The following is a 15,637-nucleotide window of genomic DNA, read 5'->3' on the forward strand; positions in this document are numbered from 1 at the left end:
GCAATTAGAGTAAAAATCATGCTTGTGTGATTAATTTAATTTTTTTTTTCCATACTTGAATCTATTTAATATAATATTTCTGATGTTGACACATTTACTGTGTCTTTGAGGCTGTACATGCTCAATGGTTGTATAATTTTCTGTCAAGTTTTAGTATTTTACTACACTTACATACATAAGTGAGTCACTGCTTTTTGCTCTTCTTCCTCTAGTTCATCTTTTTTATGTTGATGATGTCCCAGATCAGTCAGACACAATATACCAGAGTATATGTGAAGTTCTGCTCCTCTTACACAGACACACCCACATGTACACACACACACACACACACACACACCACCCACTTTCCATCTGTCTGCTGCTGTGTCAGGGCTTATGCCATTAATGTCTTTGAGGGAGGGCATCTTCTGTATTTTATATTCCACACAGTGACCCAGAGACACATGCATAGACCACAAACACATTCATAACCTAGACCTAGTCCAGTATAATATTTATCAGTGTTAATGTGAGTGAGAGTTTGGTGCCCTGCACATCGAACCACACTACTGTTTCGTTCTTCTACAAACAGGAGATGAAACATTCTTTGTGAGTTGGTTTATTTTTAATTTTGGCAACAGTTGTTTTATGTTGGTGTCCTGGCTTGGTGCCAGAGGGTTTTGTACGGCTAGAGTCTAATCCTGTTAGTGATCATCTTCTGCTGCTGTCAGGGCACCTGGGACTGGGAACCTTCTGTACCTCCTGATTACTTTGTGTGTTGCTAAGGAAATTTTAGTGAAGCTATTATATCATATATGAGACAATATGCTGCTTGCTCACCTGGATCCTGGTTAGGTTTCAAATCCTTTTGTTTCCCTCCATCTCCTGCACCAATAGCAGAAGGACCGTGACAATGTCAGGAAGTCCTGGAGCAACCTGTCACTCCCATTGGCTCCCATTCTGACTTTGCCCCCCAACAAGAGCGCCTCTTCTCCAGGCAAGAAGAACAGCAGGGCGACAGCACCCTCTCCTGGCAGGTAGGAGAACACACCCATGGTAAAGGACAACATGAGAAGTACATAAGCAGATTTGTGACAGACTTGGAGTTATGGATCCTTGGGAACAGGAAGAGGGTGTAACATTTTTGTATGGTAGTGTTTTACTGTGTATTTTCATGCCATGCTTTTTTTTTTTTTTTTTTTTTTTTTTTTTTTTTTTTTTGAATGAAGGTGAGATATCAGTAACTTAAGGCTGCATTCAGACTGCAAGTGACCTTAATCAGATTTTTTGCTCATATGTGACTCAGATCGGATTTTTTTTATAACAATGTGAACATGGAATGGATGAAGTCACATGGAATCTGATCTTTTCCAGTTCTGATTTGGGCCACTTTTATATGTGGTCCAAATCAGATACAGGTCAGACTCTGGTGTCACTCTAGAACGACCATCGTGACAATTCTGCGGTAGTGGAAGCTGCGGTGAAACACATACACAAACACACACTTGTCAAACCTCCCAATTTTTACAGGAGACCCTCGTTTTTTACTGCCCCCTCCCAGTTTCCTCCCAGGTCACTATTCTCCCAATTTCTCGTATTTCTCACGATTTATGACAATGTTCACAACTTCGTTTACTTTTCATTTCCTTTATTACTGTTTCTGTTCAGCGCACTTAAGTGCTACAACTCTCTCTTTCACTCTCTGCTGTTTCCACCCAAGACAACTAGCATGCACTTGACACAGAACACCGCCAGACTTTTGACAACTCTCATTTGAGACTCTCCCTCTGATTGGCTAACCCTAACCATAATCTGCGTGTGACGTCGTATTATTTTTTGCACATGCAGGTCACTTTCAGCTCAGTGCAGCTTACATTTCACGAAAACCGTTGCTAAATGCTAGTAAATAGTAGAATCATTTTGTAGCTAAATGCTGCTTTTCTTCCTGCACCCAGACCTCCTCAAAAGTCAGCAGGGCGCCCACCGACCCCCAAGCTCCTTAGGTCTCCGGGGGCAGAGGACCCTGGAAACCTTCGACCTTTCAGGATCACGCCCGAGAGCCCCCAACCCACCAGAGCCCAAGTAGAGGAGGAAGAAGAGCGGGTCCTCAGTCCTCCTCAGCCTCGACCTCAGCCAGTGGGTCAGAACAAGACCAGTAGTGAGCAGACACCACCAGTAGGACTACCAACAGCAGCCAGCGGTCAGTTACTACACCCAAACCCTTTTCACACACACCATTATCATGCAGCCTACATTGTTTTTTTTATTAGTGAGTTTATAAAATACACCAGTCAAAATGTAATTTATGACCTCTTCTAGAGAGTGTAACCAGCTCTCCAGCCAACAAGCCCTCAGCAGGCACCACAGATCCAGAGGAGGCGAGTCGTATCCTGGCTGAGAATCGTCGGCTGGCCCGCGAGCAGAGGGAGAGAGAGGAAGAGGAGCGCAGGCAACAGGAGGAGCAGGCAAGGTATGCTGCGCTGCACGTAAACGTGTGTGATCTGGAGAGAGTGCAAGGAGATAGATAATACTGAAGCTGTGTGTTTATCTACATCCCTGACTGTGATTTATTTGTGCGTCTGTACAGGTTAGCAAAGGAGGAGATGGCTCGACGCAAGGCAGAGGAGCGAGCGAAGAGAGAGGAGGAGGCTCAGCGTCAGGCGGAGGAGAGGAGAAGGAAGGAGGAGGAGGAGAGAGAGGAGGAGCAAGAGAGACTTCAGAAAGAGAGAGAGGAGGCTGAGAGACAGGTCGGAGAAAGTGTACAAATTAACTGGAGAAGTCTGTTGATCAAAAATTAAATAAAACTGTTTGTGTTTGTCAGAAAGAGGAGGAAGAGTCTCGACAGAGGGAGGAGGCGGTGCGACTGAGGCAGGAGAGAGAGAAACACTTTCAGAAAGAGGAAGCTGAACGTCTGGAGAGAAAAAAGGTGAGGCATTTACACGCACGCACACACACGATATTTCATAAAATCCCTTATGGAACATGCGTGTAAAAGCTGACTTTTTTTTCCACCAGCGTCTGGAGGAGATCATGAAGCGCACAAGACGTTCAGATGCAACAGAGAAGGTAAAGGCTAAAAGACATCTCTGAATATGAAGAATCTGTGTTTTTCCTAAGTTTTCATTCTCTGTATTCTTTCCAATCTCTAGAAAGTTGTTCCTAACAGAAACGGAGACAATGCAGGTAACTTCATTCACCTTATTCTATAATCCTACTTATATAATATATCTACTATAGTATTTGTGGCTGTGTCTGACTGCGGTGTTGGTTCTCTCATCATCAGTGACTGCCGCTTCTAATCCATCTGCAGCGATTGCCTCACCGACACACAACAGCAGTGGTCGCCAACCTGATCCCAACCCAAACCCCAGCACCGCCACACTGAGCCATCCTGATCAGAGGTAAACATCATGACAACTGTCACATTGATGTTATCCATGACTGTAACGAGGGTAACATTAAAGAAATTCTCTTTTCCGTCCCCTGTTTTTCCAGGGAGAACGGGGAGTTTGAAGAGGTGATCGTACTGCCTTCACATTCCAGGTTGTCTCCTCCTGAGGGACAGGAGCAGCAGCAGGAGGAGGAGAGAGTTCCTGTCATAGCCTTCAGGGAGAACGGCCTCCTAAAGCCTCTGAGTGGAATAGAGGATATATCAGCCCAGCAGGGACCAGGTCAATAAGCATCCTCTTTCTGCTTTCTTTCTGTGGTTAGGTTTTGGTGTGATCATCTTACGTAATCTGATAAAGTTGATACAGCTACGCAACACAAGGGGAAATTACTGAGCTACTACTGCACCTCTGCCCGGGTCCAGACCTGAAATGACATTAAACAGCAGTTTCTTGGCTGAAAAAAGCGAGCCAATGAACTCTGCAAGGGGGCTAACGATTAGCCAATAACCACTGGCAGGGCTAACACCGTTGTCTAGCTGTTGTGAAGCTGTGAGCCGGAACCAAGGAGGAGTAATAACAACAATTGCGACCGCTATAGACACAATGGTCGTTGTGAAATAAAAGTAGTTTGTTTTTATTTCACTATGCTCCACTCTTAAAACCCTGGCAAACTCTCACGCTATATTAAAATGTTGTTAGATTCAGGTGAATTTGTTCATCCATCCTTTCCTCTTCGCTTGGCAAACTGTAGCCTCATTGCTAGCTGAAATGGGCAGTTGGCTTAATTTACATTTAAATGTACATTTATGACAGTTGGCAGATGGTCCTATCCAGGGAAACTTAAAATACCACTGTTCAATATCAAGACAACAGTATCAGACCAGATGAAAACATTTGTCAGTAATCAAAAAATCCCAGTAATTAAACCTGCAGTGCATTTACATATAAATGAACATCTGTTACATTCAAGCCCACCAAGTACACACAACCCTGATTAAGCCCACCCCCCCAGGTAAATCTCTCTGTACTCACAGTATAGCGGAGTTTTAAAATCTGGTGTCTGTGGCGACATTCCTGTGCCGTCAAACCAGTAGTGATGTGTTTTTATACCAACCAGTAATGATTGGTTTGCCAGAGCTGAAGGGGGGCCGACGTAGCAACAGCAGAAAATGTGTGTAGCCTAAACATCAGAAGCACGTGTCGGCAGTGTAATTACTCACTGTCAGAAAGGAGAGACAAAAGTTCGGCACTGCAGGTTTAAGTAATTCATACTAGAGGGACTGCTGGGTGTATAACAGCGAAGTGCTGGACTAACTAGCTCTAGCACATACAGAAGTACTAGAACATGTTCTTTACTTTAGAAAATACTGAGCATAGTCTTCAGTCTACATTAGTGACCCAACAACACAGCAGCAACATGATTTATTTATAAAGTAGACTTTGTAAACCCCTTTTGAAGAGGTTGTTTTTTTATTTTACCTGAGCCTTCATAGGAACTGACATTTCCCTTTCTTTGTTTCTTTCCTTGGTTTTTAGATGTTGCCTGATGCCCTGTTAGACATTCAACTCCCAGAGCGACAGGAAGTGAGAAGATCAGAGAGAGGTAAGGCAGGGCTGTCGGACTGAATCAAATAAAGGACTCGCAGCGTCACAGCCAGACCCTTTCCTGAGGTTTACTTTCTCACCCTCCCCGCGACAGAAGAGCACCGCAGCCATTTCCCAAAGATGGTGTCTCCAAAGATCTCCCTAGAGAATCTCCAGAGAAAAAGTTACGTGTCCCTCAACAAACTCACTGTGGGGAGCAGATAGTTTGTCTGTCTCTGACCCTTATTACACTCTGTAATAATGTTCTGTGCACAGCCCCAACTACCCCTCATTCTGAAGTGAATGTTCTGAAATCACAGGAGAGCATTGAATGCCTATTCCATCTTGTGATTCTCCGTGTGTGTGTGTGTGTGAGTGTGTGAATGAGAGACTAAGTATAATGTAAACTGAGATCAGCTGTAAAGTCTTCAGCCATGATACTTGAACAGTTTTTTTTTCTGTTGTTGTTGCAATAGAACACACTGTAATCATGTGACGTGATAACTGGAGGTCTGATTAACGCGTTTGCTCTCTTTAACTGAACCTCACACTTCTCATATTTTAACATTTCTATTGAAATGTTACAGAAGAGATGGGATATAGGAATGATATCATTGCATGAAGTTATATTAAGACAACAGGAAAGTGTCCCGTAATGTAATATATTTTTGCTGTGTCTAAAGTGTTTTAATACTAGAGGTTATTTTTGGGGTGAGGCAGATGCTTTGGAGTATCATGAAGTTTAAGTTAAATAATGAGAAAATGAAAATACTGTTCTCTCAGGCATCTGCAAAGTAGGGTGTAAACTTCTGATTTTTTGTTTAGTTTTATTTAATTGCTGTACAGATAAAATGTGATTCTTTGTTTTGTCTTTATTTCTGTACAAACCGAGAAAGAAAAAACAAATCTGCTTTGACGTTCAGGCCTGCCCTTCCATTTGTTTCACCCTTTACATTTACCCCATCACCGTCTCTTTGCATTTAAGGTTGACTTTCGTTTTGGCCACGAGCATAAAATGGATTTAAATAATTTTGCTGCTGGTGTTAATTCTGAAATAATTTGATCATTGTTGAAGGATTTAAGAAATGCTGCTAATTTTGATGTTCCTTTGCCTTACTGCTTCGTAGAAAGAATGAGGTACTCATTGTCACTGAAATGAAGATTCTGGCCACATGCCCGGAGTCTCCAGTGGCTTCCTTTTCTTGATTTGTTAATAATATGAAATTTGATGAAATGTTATGTCAGTCTGTCTACTATGATCATAAGAGCTTTCATGTTAAACAATATGTCCTTAAAACATGGGACTGACTTTGCACTTGTTCAAATCGAGCAGTACCACCAAAATGGAAGGAAACTTCAGAAAGATTACTCATGTCTTTGTTATGTAGTACTGGTCTCTGCCAGTAGTGCATAGCATGCAGTTATCATAGTAACTTGACTTAATTTTCTTTAACCGAAGCAAAATCACTGGGAAATGACATTATACATACAGTAGGTGTCCTATGAATGATGTTTAAAAGTAGATATATTTTACTAAGACTGACCACAAGGCTTTGACAACTAATAAGCCCTTTACTTCCAAAGAGGGTCTTTGTGGGATGACATCTGAGCCACTGTAAAGCTGAAATCACTGTAAAAACAACTGTTAGGGCCCTATTGTTTGGCAAGTAAATAAACCTTTTTGAACTGATTACTCATTCACTGTGGTATTGTAATTATCCTTTTTTGATCCAAGATACAGAATTTTACTGGAGAAATAAAGTATACAGTGTGTACATGTGAAAACATTCATATTGTAATTTATTTTGGCATTAACCGAAACAACTACCAACAAACAGCAGGATACACAGAAAAATACTTTTTCAACCTTTTTTTTTTTACATGTAAAAAGGAAAATGGACAGTTGAGAAAGATCATCAGAAAATATTTACATTCAGTGACAATACTGGATAGAAAACAGCATCATGTAAGTCCAGAGATGAAAGATATATTGTCAAGTGTGTGATGCTGAAACGACAAGTGTTGATGACTTGTAGTTTTTTGACAATGGCAAGTTGGTGACGGTCAGGCCAGTAAGGTGAAGTCTTTTAGCACAACTTAACGTCACTGGATCTCAGGGAATCAAACTGCGGCAGTTTCACCAGTAGAATGTTTTGGTGAGGAAACTGGCGGCAGTGTTGAGCCAGCTTCCACTAGAATCTTCCTTAGCTGCGGTGCGGGAAATTGCTCGGTCCACCTCCCTCTCTGGGCTCTCCTCCTCCTCTGGGAGGTAGTCTGGTAGAGCTGAGTTTTGCTGCACCGTCACTCCAGATGATTTCAGAGGGATAAAAACCTGAACAAGTTTGAGAGGAGAGAAGTTAAAAGGGCTCAATGTAAACTCACACCCACAAAGTTTGGTTTATTCTCCCGTGGATACTCATACTGACAAGTCAAAATGTGTGCTCTAAGACTACTCCTCACCTCTTCTCCTGCTTCATTCTTCACCACCTGTTGGGCTGACAACACCTTAGTGGCAGCAATGGCCGATGCCAGACTCTACAAATTAAGAAACATACAGCAAACAGAGGAGGTGACGGGAATTAATAAACACCAACCAGGGATCAGGTTTATGGTTTTCTTATTCAAATATTGACCATGTGTACATCAGTGGCTTTCACAATGCAATAACACAAATGTTAAATATAACTAAAGAGAAATAAACTAATGTTTAAAGAAAAAGGCCAGTTGCTTCTTAAGCAGACTGATGGTAAATGTTCATCTTTGTGTGTTACCTCAGTGGACAGGTCAGAACGGATGCGGACAGTGCATCTCTTGGAAGCCATCTGGAAGGTGAAGCTGATCACTCCTTTGACCTTCAGAAGAGCCTCCTCACACAGGCCTCGCTGGTCCTTGATGAGAGGAACACTATATCAGTTAACTTCCTGGCAATAACAACAATCACTACTGTCATGCATAGGTGTGTGTCAGTCAGCCTACTCACAGTGCTGTCCAGCCCCTGGATGTGCAGAGTGACTGACTTTGCTTTCCTGTTGGAGGAGTTGATGAAAAACTGGGATTTCTTTCTCCCCTGCCTCTCAGCTATGCGTGGCACAGGATTGGCAGGTGCACTCAGAATGTCAAACACCTCCTGGGCCAAGGCTGTGATGTCAACAGACACATAGTCCCTATATGAAGAAAGATTATATTTAAAGTAGCAATTGAGTCTGATTATCAAGCTGGATTTAAGCAAAAAACAAAAACAGAAATTGAATGAATACAGGAGACGGTTCAAGCAAATTTCAAGTAGAACCACATAAACATACTAAGGAAATACTCAAGACAGTTCAGGGAAGCATGTACTCATAACATATAAGTGTCACCAAGAGTGTTAAAAAAAATACCTCACCTCCCAATTAGATTCTCCAAGCTCACCATCATACCCAATTCATTCTTCATGGTGGGGATGTTGGGGGAAAACTCAGCCAAGTAGCGTAGGGTCTGAGGACAAAGGAAGACAGAAAAGGGATTCAAATATACCCAGCCATGTTGCAATTGAACTATTACAAGCTGCTCTGAATTATTAACTTAAATATTTTCCCAATTTGCAAAGCTCTCCTACCATTCCATTTTTTTTGCACTATTTGCAAATAAATTGAATGGATTTCTGCCTTTAAAGCAGCCAGAGGTTTTCATTTATTTCAGTAATGTTACTTACCTTTGGTAATCAATTTTCAGAGACTAAAAACATGCTTGACAATGATTATCCATAACAGTGTACGTTTAGAAGCCTTTACTTGTTCTCAAACTTACATTATACAGTGTTATTTGTGGAAAAGGTTATTTCATCTGAGATAAACATCAATGCATTCATGACAACAGCTGTTGAGCAGCAGACTCTCAAAGTACAGATGATGCAGCTTCCAACCATTTGAACATCCGATTCAAAGTAACCCAAGCTTTCCTGTGAATTACTATGCCACAAAGTTATAACTTTGTCAAAAAATAAAGACCAAATGTTGTCCTGTGATGGATTATCATTAACAACCTGTCACATGTCTACATGTTGATTTTCATTTCATAGCAGCAGACTGTCCCAACAGTAGGAAAACTAATATTAAGGATTAAAATAAATTATTTAAAAAGGAAACATAATTGGCAGTTAATATAATGCACAGCACATCACCTGAAGAGTTGAAAATATCACTTCTGGGTTCTGGTGGTCCAGGAAGAGAACCAGCCCGGGGAGACAGCCCTGGTCCTGGACTATCACCCCCCGGTTCTGAGGCTCAGATGCCAGGTCCCGCAGCTGACTCACTACAGACAGTGCATCCATCATCTTTGTTAACGTTACCAGACCTGAAACTGACAGTGGTAACGTTATTTAAGCGTCGATTCACCCTGATTTAAGGTTAACGTTAAAGATACGGTCAATATAACTAATATATCTTGTGAGAACACTGAACTAATTCAATCCAGAGAAGGCGACAGTTAATTATCTAACGTTAACTGGGTGACTTTAAGTTAACGGAACGGCCACTAGTGTACGTTTTAATCTAGGAAGCTCGAGTTCTAAAGCTACCTAGTCTATAATATACGCTAAATTAAAGATGTCCTGTCAAGTTACAGCGCTAGCCTTAACGTTGTGGCTAGCTGAAGAAGCTAACTGCTTTTGAAACGTGAAGCTAACGTTAGCCAACTTAACAAAAACACCTTCATTTGTTGCGTTGTAATGTTTGAAAATAAACGTATGTGACTACTAAAACTAATAATAATATAAATGTCCTGAAAGTGCGATAAATGTTACATTTAAATTATGTTTGGCGATGTTTTCTTACCCAGGAAAGAAGCAGCTCGTGTATAAAAATACAAATTTGGTGCTGGTTTTTCTTCTCGTGACACAATTGGTCGACCAGCCGTTGCCGACGCTGCACGGTCGCCCACTCCTATTGGCTTCTCATCCTAGTTCTGCATCTACAGCCAATCAGAGGAGGTTTTGCTGCTGCGGCTTTATTTGACTTTATCAGACTTGCTACCTTGATGTGTGCGTGACCTCGGAGAGATTCTGTATATTTTTAGTGTTTATCTGCAGTTACAAAGTATATTATTGGTTATTTAAAAGATCTCGGACAAATGTAGCGACTAATGCACGTTTTTACAAGAAAAGGAATCCAAGGTAAGTAACGCTGCACACTTCATTACGCTTACTCCTCATGTTTCCTGGCGTCGCGCATTTTACTTTTGATGAGCCGGACAGCTTTTTACAGAGGGACACTGCGGCTCTTGTGCTTTTACCTAAACAGAAGGTTAACGTTACTGCTTTTAGGTTAAAAGCTAAAATCCACAATGAACCATCCGTTATGCTGATCCAATGCGTTTCCACAGTCGAGTCAGCATCCAACGGTGCAGACCGAGACAACTTCCTCTGTGAGCCTCAGTTTGTGATGCCACCAGGTTACACTTTGGCAGTTGGATCAATAATGGACTCAAGACAGTGTTATCCAAGTGTTTCAATAAAACATAAAAAGGCATTCAAATAAGATATTAACAAAGGACAATATAAAATAAACACGCATAATAATGCAATGTAACATAATGAAAAAACATGGAAAATTAAAACAATAAGCCAAAATAGAATAAAAATAAAAGAATTAAAAAACTTAGTGCAGTTTCAAAGTACAATGAAGATGACTACTAATTTAATTTGGTAAAAGGCAGTGCATAAAAAGTGAATGCTGCTTCTCTGAGTTAGTTTTGACTTAAGGGACAATAAGCAGACCGCAGATCTAAGTTGTGTTTTTTGTTGATGTCATAAACTATTTTTATTCTTTATAATCCAACAGCAGTACATCATTTTAAATCAAGTGTTTGACACACAGGAAGCCAGTGTAAAGCACTGAGGGCTGGACTGATGTACCTGCTTTCTTGGTCTTGGAGAGGCCTCTAACAGCAGCGTTCTGACTCATCTGTAAGCTGGAAAGTTGCCTCTACAGTAGTTGAGCCTGCTAAAGCTGAAAGCAAATTCTTCTTCTTATCTCTTGCTGAGATAAAGACGTTCCTAATTTCCTGCAATAGTTTAAAGGGGATATAAGGCTGATTTTGTAATTGCCCTAATGTTAATGTTAGAATTTATGTCCACACTACACTAGAAAGGTGGACATACTACACTAAGATTTCTGGCTTCATTTGTGGTCTTTGGGGACTCAAGTGCTGACTTTCAGTTGTTCACTTTCATGACCTAAGTGCTGCTGCATGTTTTGTTTCCGGTGTGTAGCATGTGACCTAGTGGCATCTATTCTGTGTTGACCTTTTATCAAGTCAGTCAGCAGAAAGAGGAGCTTTGCAGTCATCAGTTGGTGCACGAAAAGGTCCTTCCAATGTCTTTAGCAGAGGACATTCTGGATGTACTGCGCATTGTCCTGGAGTACTTTGGAGTGCCTCCAGAAATGGTGAGTACGTACACACACACACACACACACACATACACACTTCTTTTAGAATTATGTTACTGATTCTCAAACTAGGATGCAGGGATATGAAGTTGCTTCCTACTTGTTTTTGTGGAGTGTTACTTCCCTTCCTAAAAGTGAACTGAAGTGAGTTTGTAAGGATGACAATTGTCTGTTTTTTTTATTTTTTCATGTATGTCATCTTGCCTGTAGCTGGTCCCAGTGTGGGACAGCGAGCTGTGCGGTCAGTATCGCAGCATTGTGCGGATGATCGGGACTAACCTCCCACTGGCGCCTCCACCACGTGTCCACTTTCAGGTACCTGTACTATTTGTGTTTTCTAACAGACCTAGTCTTGGTGATTATGATACAGCTACTGTCAAACATGATAAAACTATTAGTTTGTAAGTCATGAAATGCTATATTAGTCTTACCCATATTTGTCACATTGGACTTTCTGAACAGAAGCAACAGTGTCTCCTAAGCTGAGCTAAAGTGCTCATTTGTAATGTGTAAACTACAGAATCATGTTCACATCTTGACAAAATGTTATTATTGTACTTCATACTTCATAACTTCTGTGATTGTCTATTATTTTTGTTATGTAGTCAGCGTTACAGTGTGTAATGCCTCCTTGTCTGTGATTGGTCCTTAGATCCCCCTGCTCACCTATAGGCCCCATGGTTATGTCGACATCACCGTGGACACACCAGCCATTCCCTCATTCGCCGACGTCATGTGGGTGTTTGAGGACGAGGGGGACAGCTGTGCCAAGACCAGGTAGGAACACAAATGGATGCAATACAAATGCGCTGAAAATCGAAACCATAAACAAAAACATATTGGCTATCAGACAAAATATTTTATCGTAATATGAGCAAAATAGTGGATAGTGTATTTCTAGACAAAGTCAAAGAGTACATGGTTCCGCTCGGAACAAAGACAGGCAGAAGCTGAGGGTGCCACTCCAGCTGCTCAGTATTACTGCTACAGTAGCTGGGACAAGAAAGACTCATGTTGACCAGCAGAAACCCTGAGTCCTTTGCTGCTTTGAGCGTCACTTTGGACAGTTTTTGTTGGGTCCTGAAGCCAGAAACAGCACAGGAGTATGTGAAACAACCTCCAGGCAATAGACAACTGAGTTAAATGTTTCTGCCAGTTAATGTTTGTGTGTACTGTACACTGTTAGCAAGGTACTAATATATACTTTTTCTGTGATTACTGTAAATTGATGTGGTTAGTGTAGCTGCTAAATGCCCCTTTTGAACTGCACCGTGTGCCGTTGTTTATTGCATTAGTACATGAAATGACTTCTCAAGCAAGCAGAAAGGCTTGCTTTCTGAAGGCAGGTGTAATAAGTAGTTAGGTAAAGCAGCCAGGTAAATACCCATGCTCTTCAATGGCTGGTATGAAAATGTTATGTAATCCGGTAGCTTACTTGTAGGTAGTCTGTGTGAGCAGGAGAACACTGGTCTCTGTAAAGAAACCCATTGAATTGGCCATAGTTTTTGTGGACTGCAAAGAAGAACTGTACGTTAATTCTGTACACAAAATAATGTGGTCCCCAAAATATTTTGATTTCCATAGGAACCATTTACCTCCAAAGATTCAATGTGCTGTTAATCGGGATGTGGTGAGATACCCAGGACCGGCCCTCAATCAAACCCAGAGAGGAGGCAGACCTGTAAGACAGACAACCGATACAGACGCCCTGGAGAAGATCACAGTGCTGGAGAGCGAGCTGCTCAAACTACGAGCTCAGATAGCCATGATTGTTACTGCTGCTCCAGCCTCAGGTTCACATTCTTTGTACCACGTAACACAAAAGTGTTCAGCATGTTATGCTGTACTAAGTCAAGCATATCTTATAACACTTTTGTGCTTTTTCAACATTTTGTTAGGTCCAATTGAGTCCCAGAATGCACCAGGCACCCCTTTGATGTATCCTCCCCCTCGACCTGCTCTCACCTCCACGCCACGCTGTGGTGCTCCTCCACCACCACCTCCACCTCCACCTCCACCTCCTCCCTGCCCTAGCTCCTCCACTGAGACTTCATCTGTTTCGCAGCTGATTCGCCAGCGCAGGAAGGACGAGAAAGACCTTGACAAGGGTCAGGGCTTGGAAGTTAAAGGGATCCCATCCATGCTGGACGTTCTGAAGGACTTAAATCAAGTTAAATTGCGTTCAGTGGAGAGGTAGGCAGTATGATTGATAGAGTATGGGTGATTGAGTCATACCAATATAAATATCTCCTAATGTTGGAGAACGCGCACTTCAGTTCCCCCATAGTTTCAGCACTCACAAAGAACTTTTTTTCTCCTCATTTTTTATTTTTATTCACCTTTTTTTTGTTTCTTCTGTGTCAACATACTGTTTATACCAACTGTCCCCTGAGCATTTCCCTTCTTTTCTTTGTAGATCACCAGGGGGCACGCCAATCAGAAGGAGACGCAGTAAGGGAGGTGCAGCATTGCTTGGTGACCCAGCGGCTCTTATTGCTGAAGCACTAAAGAGAAAGTTTGCCCAGCATCGCCATAACAATTCCGCTGACAAAGAGAATTCACTTGAACTCTCACCGTTCGGCAGTCCAGAAATACCTAAGGTTAGTTTCCCAGTCTCAATTCTCCACAGCTCAAAATGCCTATAGTCCCTTTTCACAGCAAACATTTTGACTTGTCTAAGTGGCAGAAGCACAAGTGGAATTGAAAACAATCAAAATGGCTGTAGTCCATTTGCGAGAGATGGTTCAAGTGCTTTGGTATTGGGCGTGCACGCTCATTGACATGGAATGGAGACATCATTAATGTTATTATTTCCACCTGTGCTTTTCCTGATTTTGATTAGTCAAAGTGTCTTTTGTGTCATTGTGAGCCTTTTTCACACAAGACATTTTGACATGTCACAGTGGAGAAAGCACAGGTGTATGTAATAATATAAATGATGGCTAAATTCCATTTAGCTACTTCTGATTCAGGGTGCCGGTATTGTTTATGCTGGCTCACTGTCGCACTGTTATGGCTTACTGAGACACTAATAAAACAGTGCTACTGTTTATAGTAACACCAGTTCAGACAAGTCAAAATGTCTGCTGTGAAAAAGTCGCATTACATCTGAGGGATTCGTAATGTCTGTTAGTAGCTGTACTCAGGGATTAGCAACAATAAAAAGTAAAACTCTCAAGATACACCTACCTGCGTGTTTCATCCCTTTCAAGCATTTTCACTTTACCAGTCACTATGTCTTATGACTTAATTGAGACCTGGCTGACAGTAACCATTCATCCAAATGAGCAGCACAAGGCAGCTAAAAGATGTACAACATGGCCAGATAAATGTCTTTGTTGCAAAGTGCTTTTTTAATTTTTCAACTACAACCTGAGGTTGCAAGATTTAAGCTCAGCAGGTCTACTAATCTGACGTTTGTATTCCAGGTTCCTCTCCACACCAGGCGCAGTCAGGGGCGCCTCCACCTCTGATCCTGTTGAACAGTAACTTCTGACCCCAAAAGTCAGACATGTCATCAGCCAATTACAGCTCCCACAGACGTGCCTCACAAACGGATTATTGCTACAGCTACTGACTTACATTTCATTTTTACTTTTGTTTGTCTATTCTTCTTCTTCTGTCTATTCTTTTGTTCTTGTAATAGTGTTTGTCTCAAATGAACAAAGTGCTTGTTCCTGTAAAGTATCTCTGTTGGGAGTTTTGAATGTATATTTGTGTTCCAGCGATTTCTTTGAAAGAGGGATTTTGGTACAGTTGTGTCGTATTTGTATGTTTCCAGTGTTATTCATACAGTAATGATATCTTTTGAGAGGAAATAATGTGATAATGTATTTTAGCAGGCTGGCACTGTAGCTTGTTAGCTACCTGCATTCATGTCTATAAAGTTACTTTGTGAGTCCTTAAGTCTTGAATCAACCAAGTGAAATGAAAAACAGTGGGTGTTGAGATTCACACAGCTCTATTCTATGCAACTGCTGCTTCAAGTTCTTTTATTTTATTAAAGTGTAAAAGTGCACTGATCAATTTGTTGTTGTTTTCTAATATTTCAGTGTGTTAATGTTCAAATCCAGTTTTAGTTTAAATTTGTTGCGTTACGTGATGTCATTTCACATTGTTGCTTTGTGTGAAAGGGTATTTCATATTATCAAACAAGGTGCCTGAACAAGTGAGTATGGATTGAGCTCCAATAACACAGGGTCCTACAATTCCCATAATGCAACTGGACACCATCTTTTATTACACACTTATTTTTTT

General features: G+C 41.4%; 3 protein-coding genes across 12 annotated transcripts in view; 2 read left to right on the forward strand and 1 right to left on the reverse strand.

Moving 5' to 3' along the window:
* si:ch73-217b7.1 (ensconsin) overlaps positions 1-6,642 on the forward strand; it is a 28,204-nt gene extending 21,562 nt beyond the window's left edge. For 4 of the 8 annotated variants that reach the window (XM_038726285.1, XM_038726287.1, XM_038726289.1 and 1 more), the window contains 10 exons: positions 877-1,016; positions 1,935-2,179; positions 2,299-2,449; positions 2,567-2,726; positions 2,801-2,905; positions 2,995-3,045; positions 3,129-3,162; positions 3,263-3,380; positions 3,475-3,650; positions 4,905-6,642. In XM_038726285.1, coding sequence (XP_038582213.1) covers positions 877-1,016; positions 1,935-2,179; positions 2,299-2,449; positions 2,567-2,726; positions 2,801-2,905; positions 2,995-3,045; positions 3,129-3,162; positions 3,263-3,380; positions 3,475-3,650; positions 4,905-4,915 — 1,191 coding nt within the window. In that variant the 3' untranslated portion in view covers positions 4,916-6,642. Of the gene's footprint in view, positions 1-876; positions 1,017-1,934; positions 2,180-2,298; positions 2,450-2,566; positions 2,727-2,800; positions 2,906-2,992; positions 3,046-3,128; positions 3,163-3,262; positions 3,381-3,474; positions 3,651-4,904 lie in introns of those variants that run through there. The other 4 variants (XM_038726288.1, XM_038726286.1, XR_005445306.1 and 1 more) reach the window with 4 other exon arrangements.
* An 88-nt stretch (positions 6,643-6,730) lies between these two features.
* On the reverse strand, positions 6,731-9,841 carry armc1l (armadillo repeat containing 1, like). The gene is made up of 7 exons (XM_038726296.1): positions 9,767-9,841; positions 9,115-9,293; positions 8,338-8,429; positions 7,933-8,116; positions 7,724-7,840; positions 7,413-7,487; positions 6,731-7,284 (listed from the first exon to the last, which is right to left on the reverse strand). The coding sequence occupies exons 2-7, from the start codon at positions 9,265-9,267 to the stop codon at positions 7,090-7,092; spliced, it is 816 nt and encodes a 271-aa protein (XP_038582224.1). The 5' UTR covers positions 9,268-9,293; positions 9,767-9,841; the 3' UTR covers positions 6,731-7,089.
* Positions 9,842-9,921: 80 nt separating this feature from the next.
* Positions 9,922-15,406, forward strand: mtfr2 (mitochondrial fission regulator 2). 3 transcript variants are annotated; one of them, XM_038726295.1, is made up of 9 exons: positions 9,969-10,104; positions 10,808-10,896; positions 11,247-11,377; positions 11,591-11,695; positions 12,033-12,157; positions 12,965-13,173; positions 13,279-13,573; positions 13,797-13,980; positions 14,809-15,406. In XM_038726295.1, the coding sequence occupies exons 3-9, from the start codon at positions 11,306-11,308 to the stop codon at positions 14,851-14,853; spliced, it is 1,035 nt and encodes a 344-aa protein (XP_038582223.1). In that variant the 5' UTR covers positions 9,969-10,104; positions 10,808-10,896; positions 11,247-11,305; the 3' UTR covers positions 14,854-15,406. The 3 variants fall into 3 exon arrangements, with proteins under 3 accessions (XP_038582221.1, XP_038582222.1, XP_038582223.1); XM_038726293.1 differs by lacking the exon at positions 10,808-10,896 and having other exon boundaries at positions 9,922-10,104; XM_038726294.1 differs by lacking the exon at positions 10,808-10,896 and having other exon boundaries at positions 9,947-10,104; positions 11,251-11,377.
* The last annotated feature ends 231 nt before the right edge of the window (positions 15,407-15,637 follow it).

Source organism: Micropterus salmoides, unplaced genomic scaffold, assembly GCF_014851395.1.
Source record: "Micropterus salmoides isolate LMB-PRFRI ecotype aquatic unplaced genomic scaffold, ASM1485139v1 Ms_hic_scaffold_18, whole genome shotgun sequence".
Taxonomy (NCBI): domain Eukaryota; kingdom Metazoa; phylum Chordata; class Actinopteri; order Centrarchiformes; family Centrarchidae; genus Micropterus; species Micropterus salmoides.

Excerpts from the sequence above, each read along its gene's own strand:
- armc1l (XM_038726296.1), bottom strand. The coding sequence starts at position 9,267 with ATGATGGATGCACTGTCTGTAGTGAGTCAGCTGCGGGACCTGGCATCT. Across the intron at positions 8,117-8,337 it reads TTGGAGAATCTAATTGGGAG|GGACTATGTGTCTGTTGACA; the intron begins GTGAGGTATTTT and ends TTCTTCATATAG. Across the intron at positions 7,285-7,412 it reads AGAATGAAGCAGGAGAAGAG|GTTTTTATCCCTCTGAAATC; the intron begins GTGAGGAGTAGT and ends AAACTTGTTCAG.
- mtfr2 (XM_038726293.1), top strand. The coding sequence starts at position 10,074 with ATGCACGTTTTTACAAGAAAAGGAATCCAAG. Across the intron at positions 12,158-12,964 it reads GACAGCTGTGCCAAGACCAG|GAACCATTTACCTCCAAAGA; the intron begins GTAGGAACACAA and ends TGATTTCCATAG. Across the intron at positions 13,981-14,808 it reads GCAGTCCAGAAATACCTAAG|GTTCCTCTCCACACCAGGCG; the intron begins GTTAGTTTCCCA and ends TTTGTATTCCAG.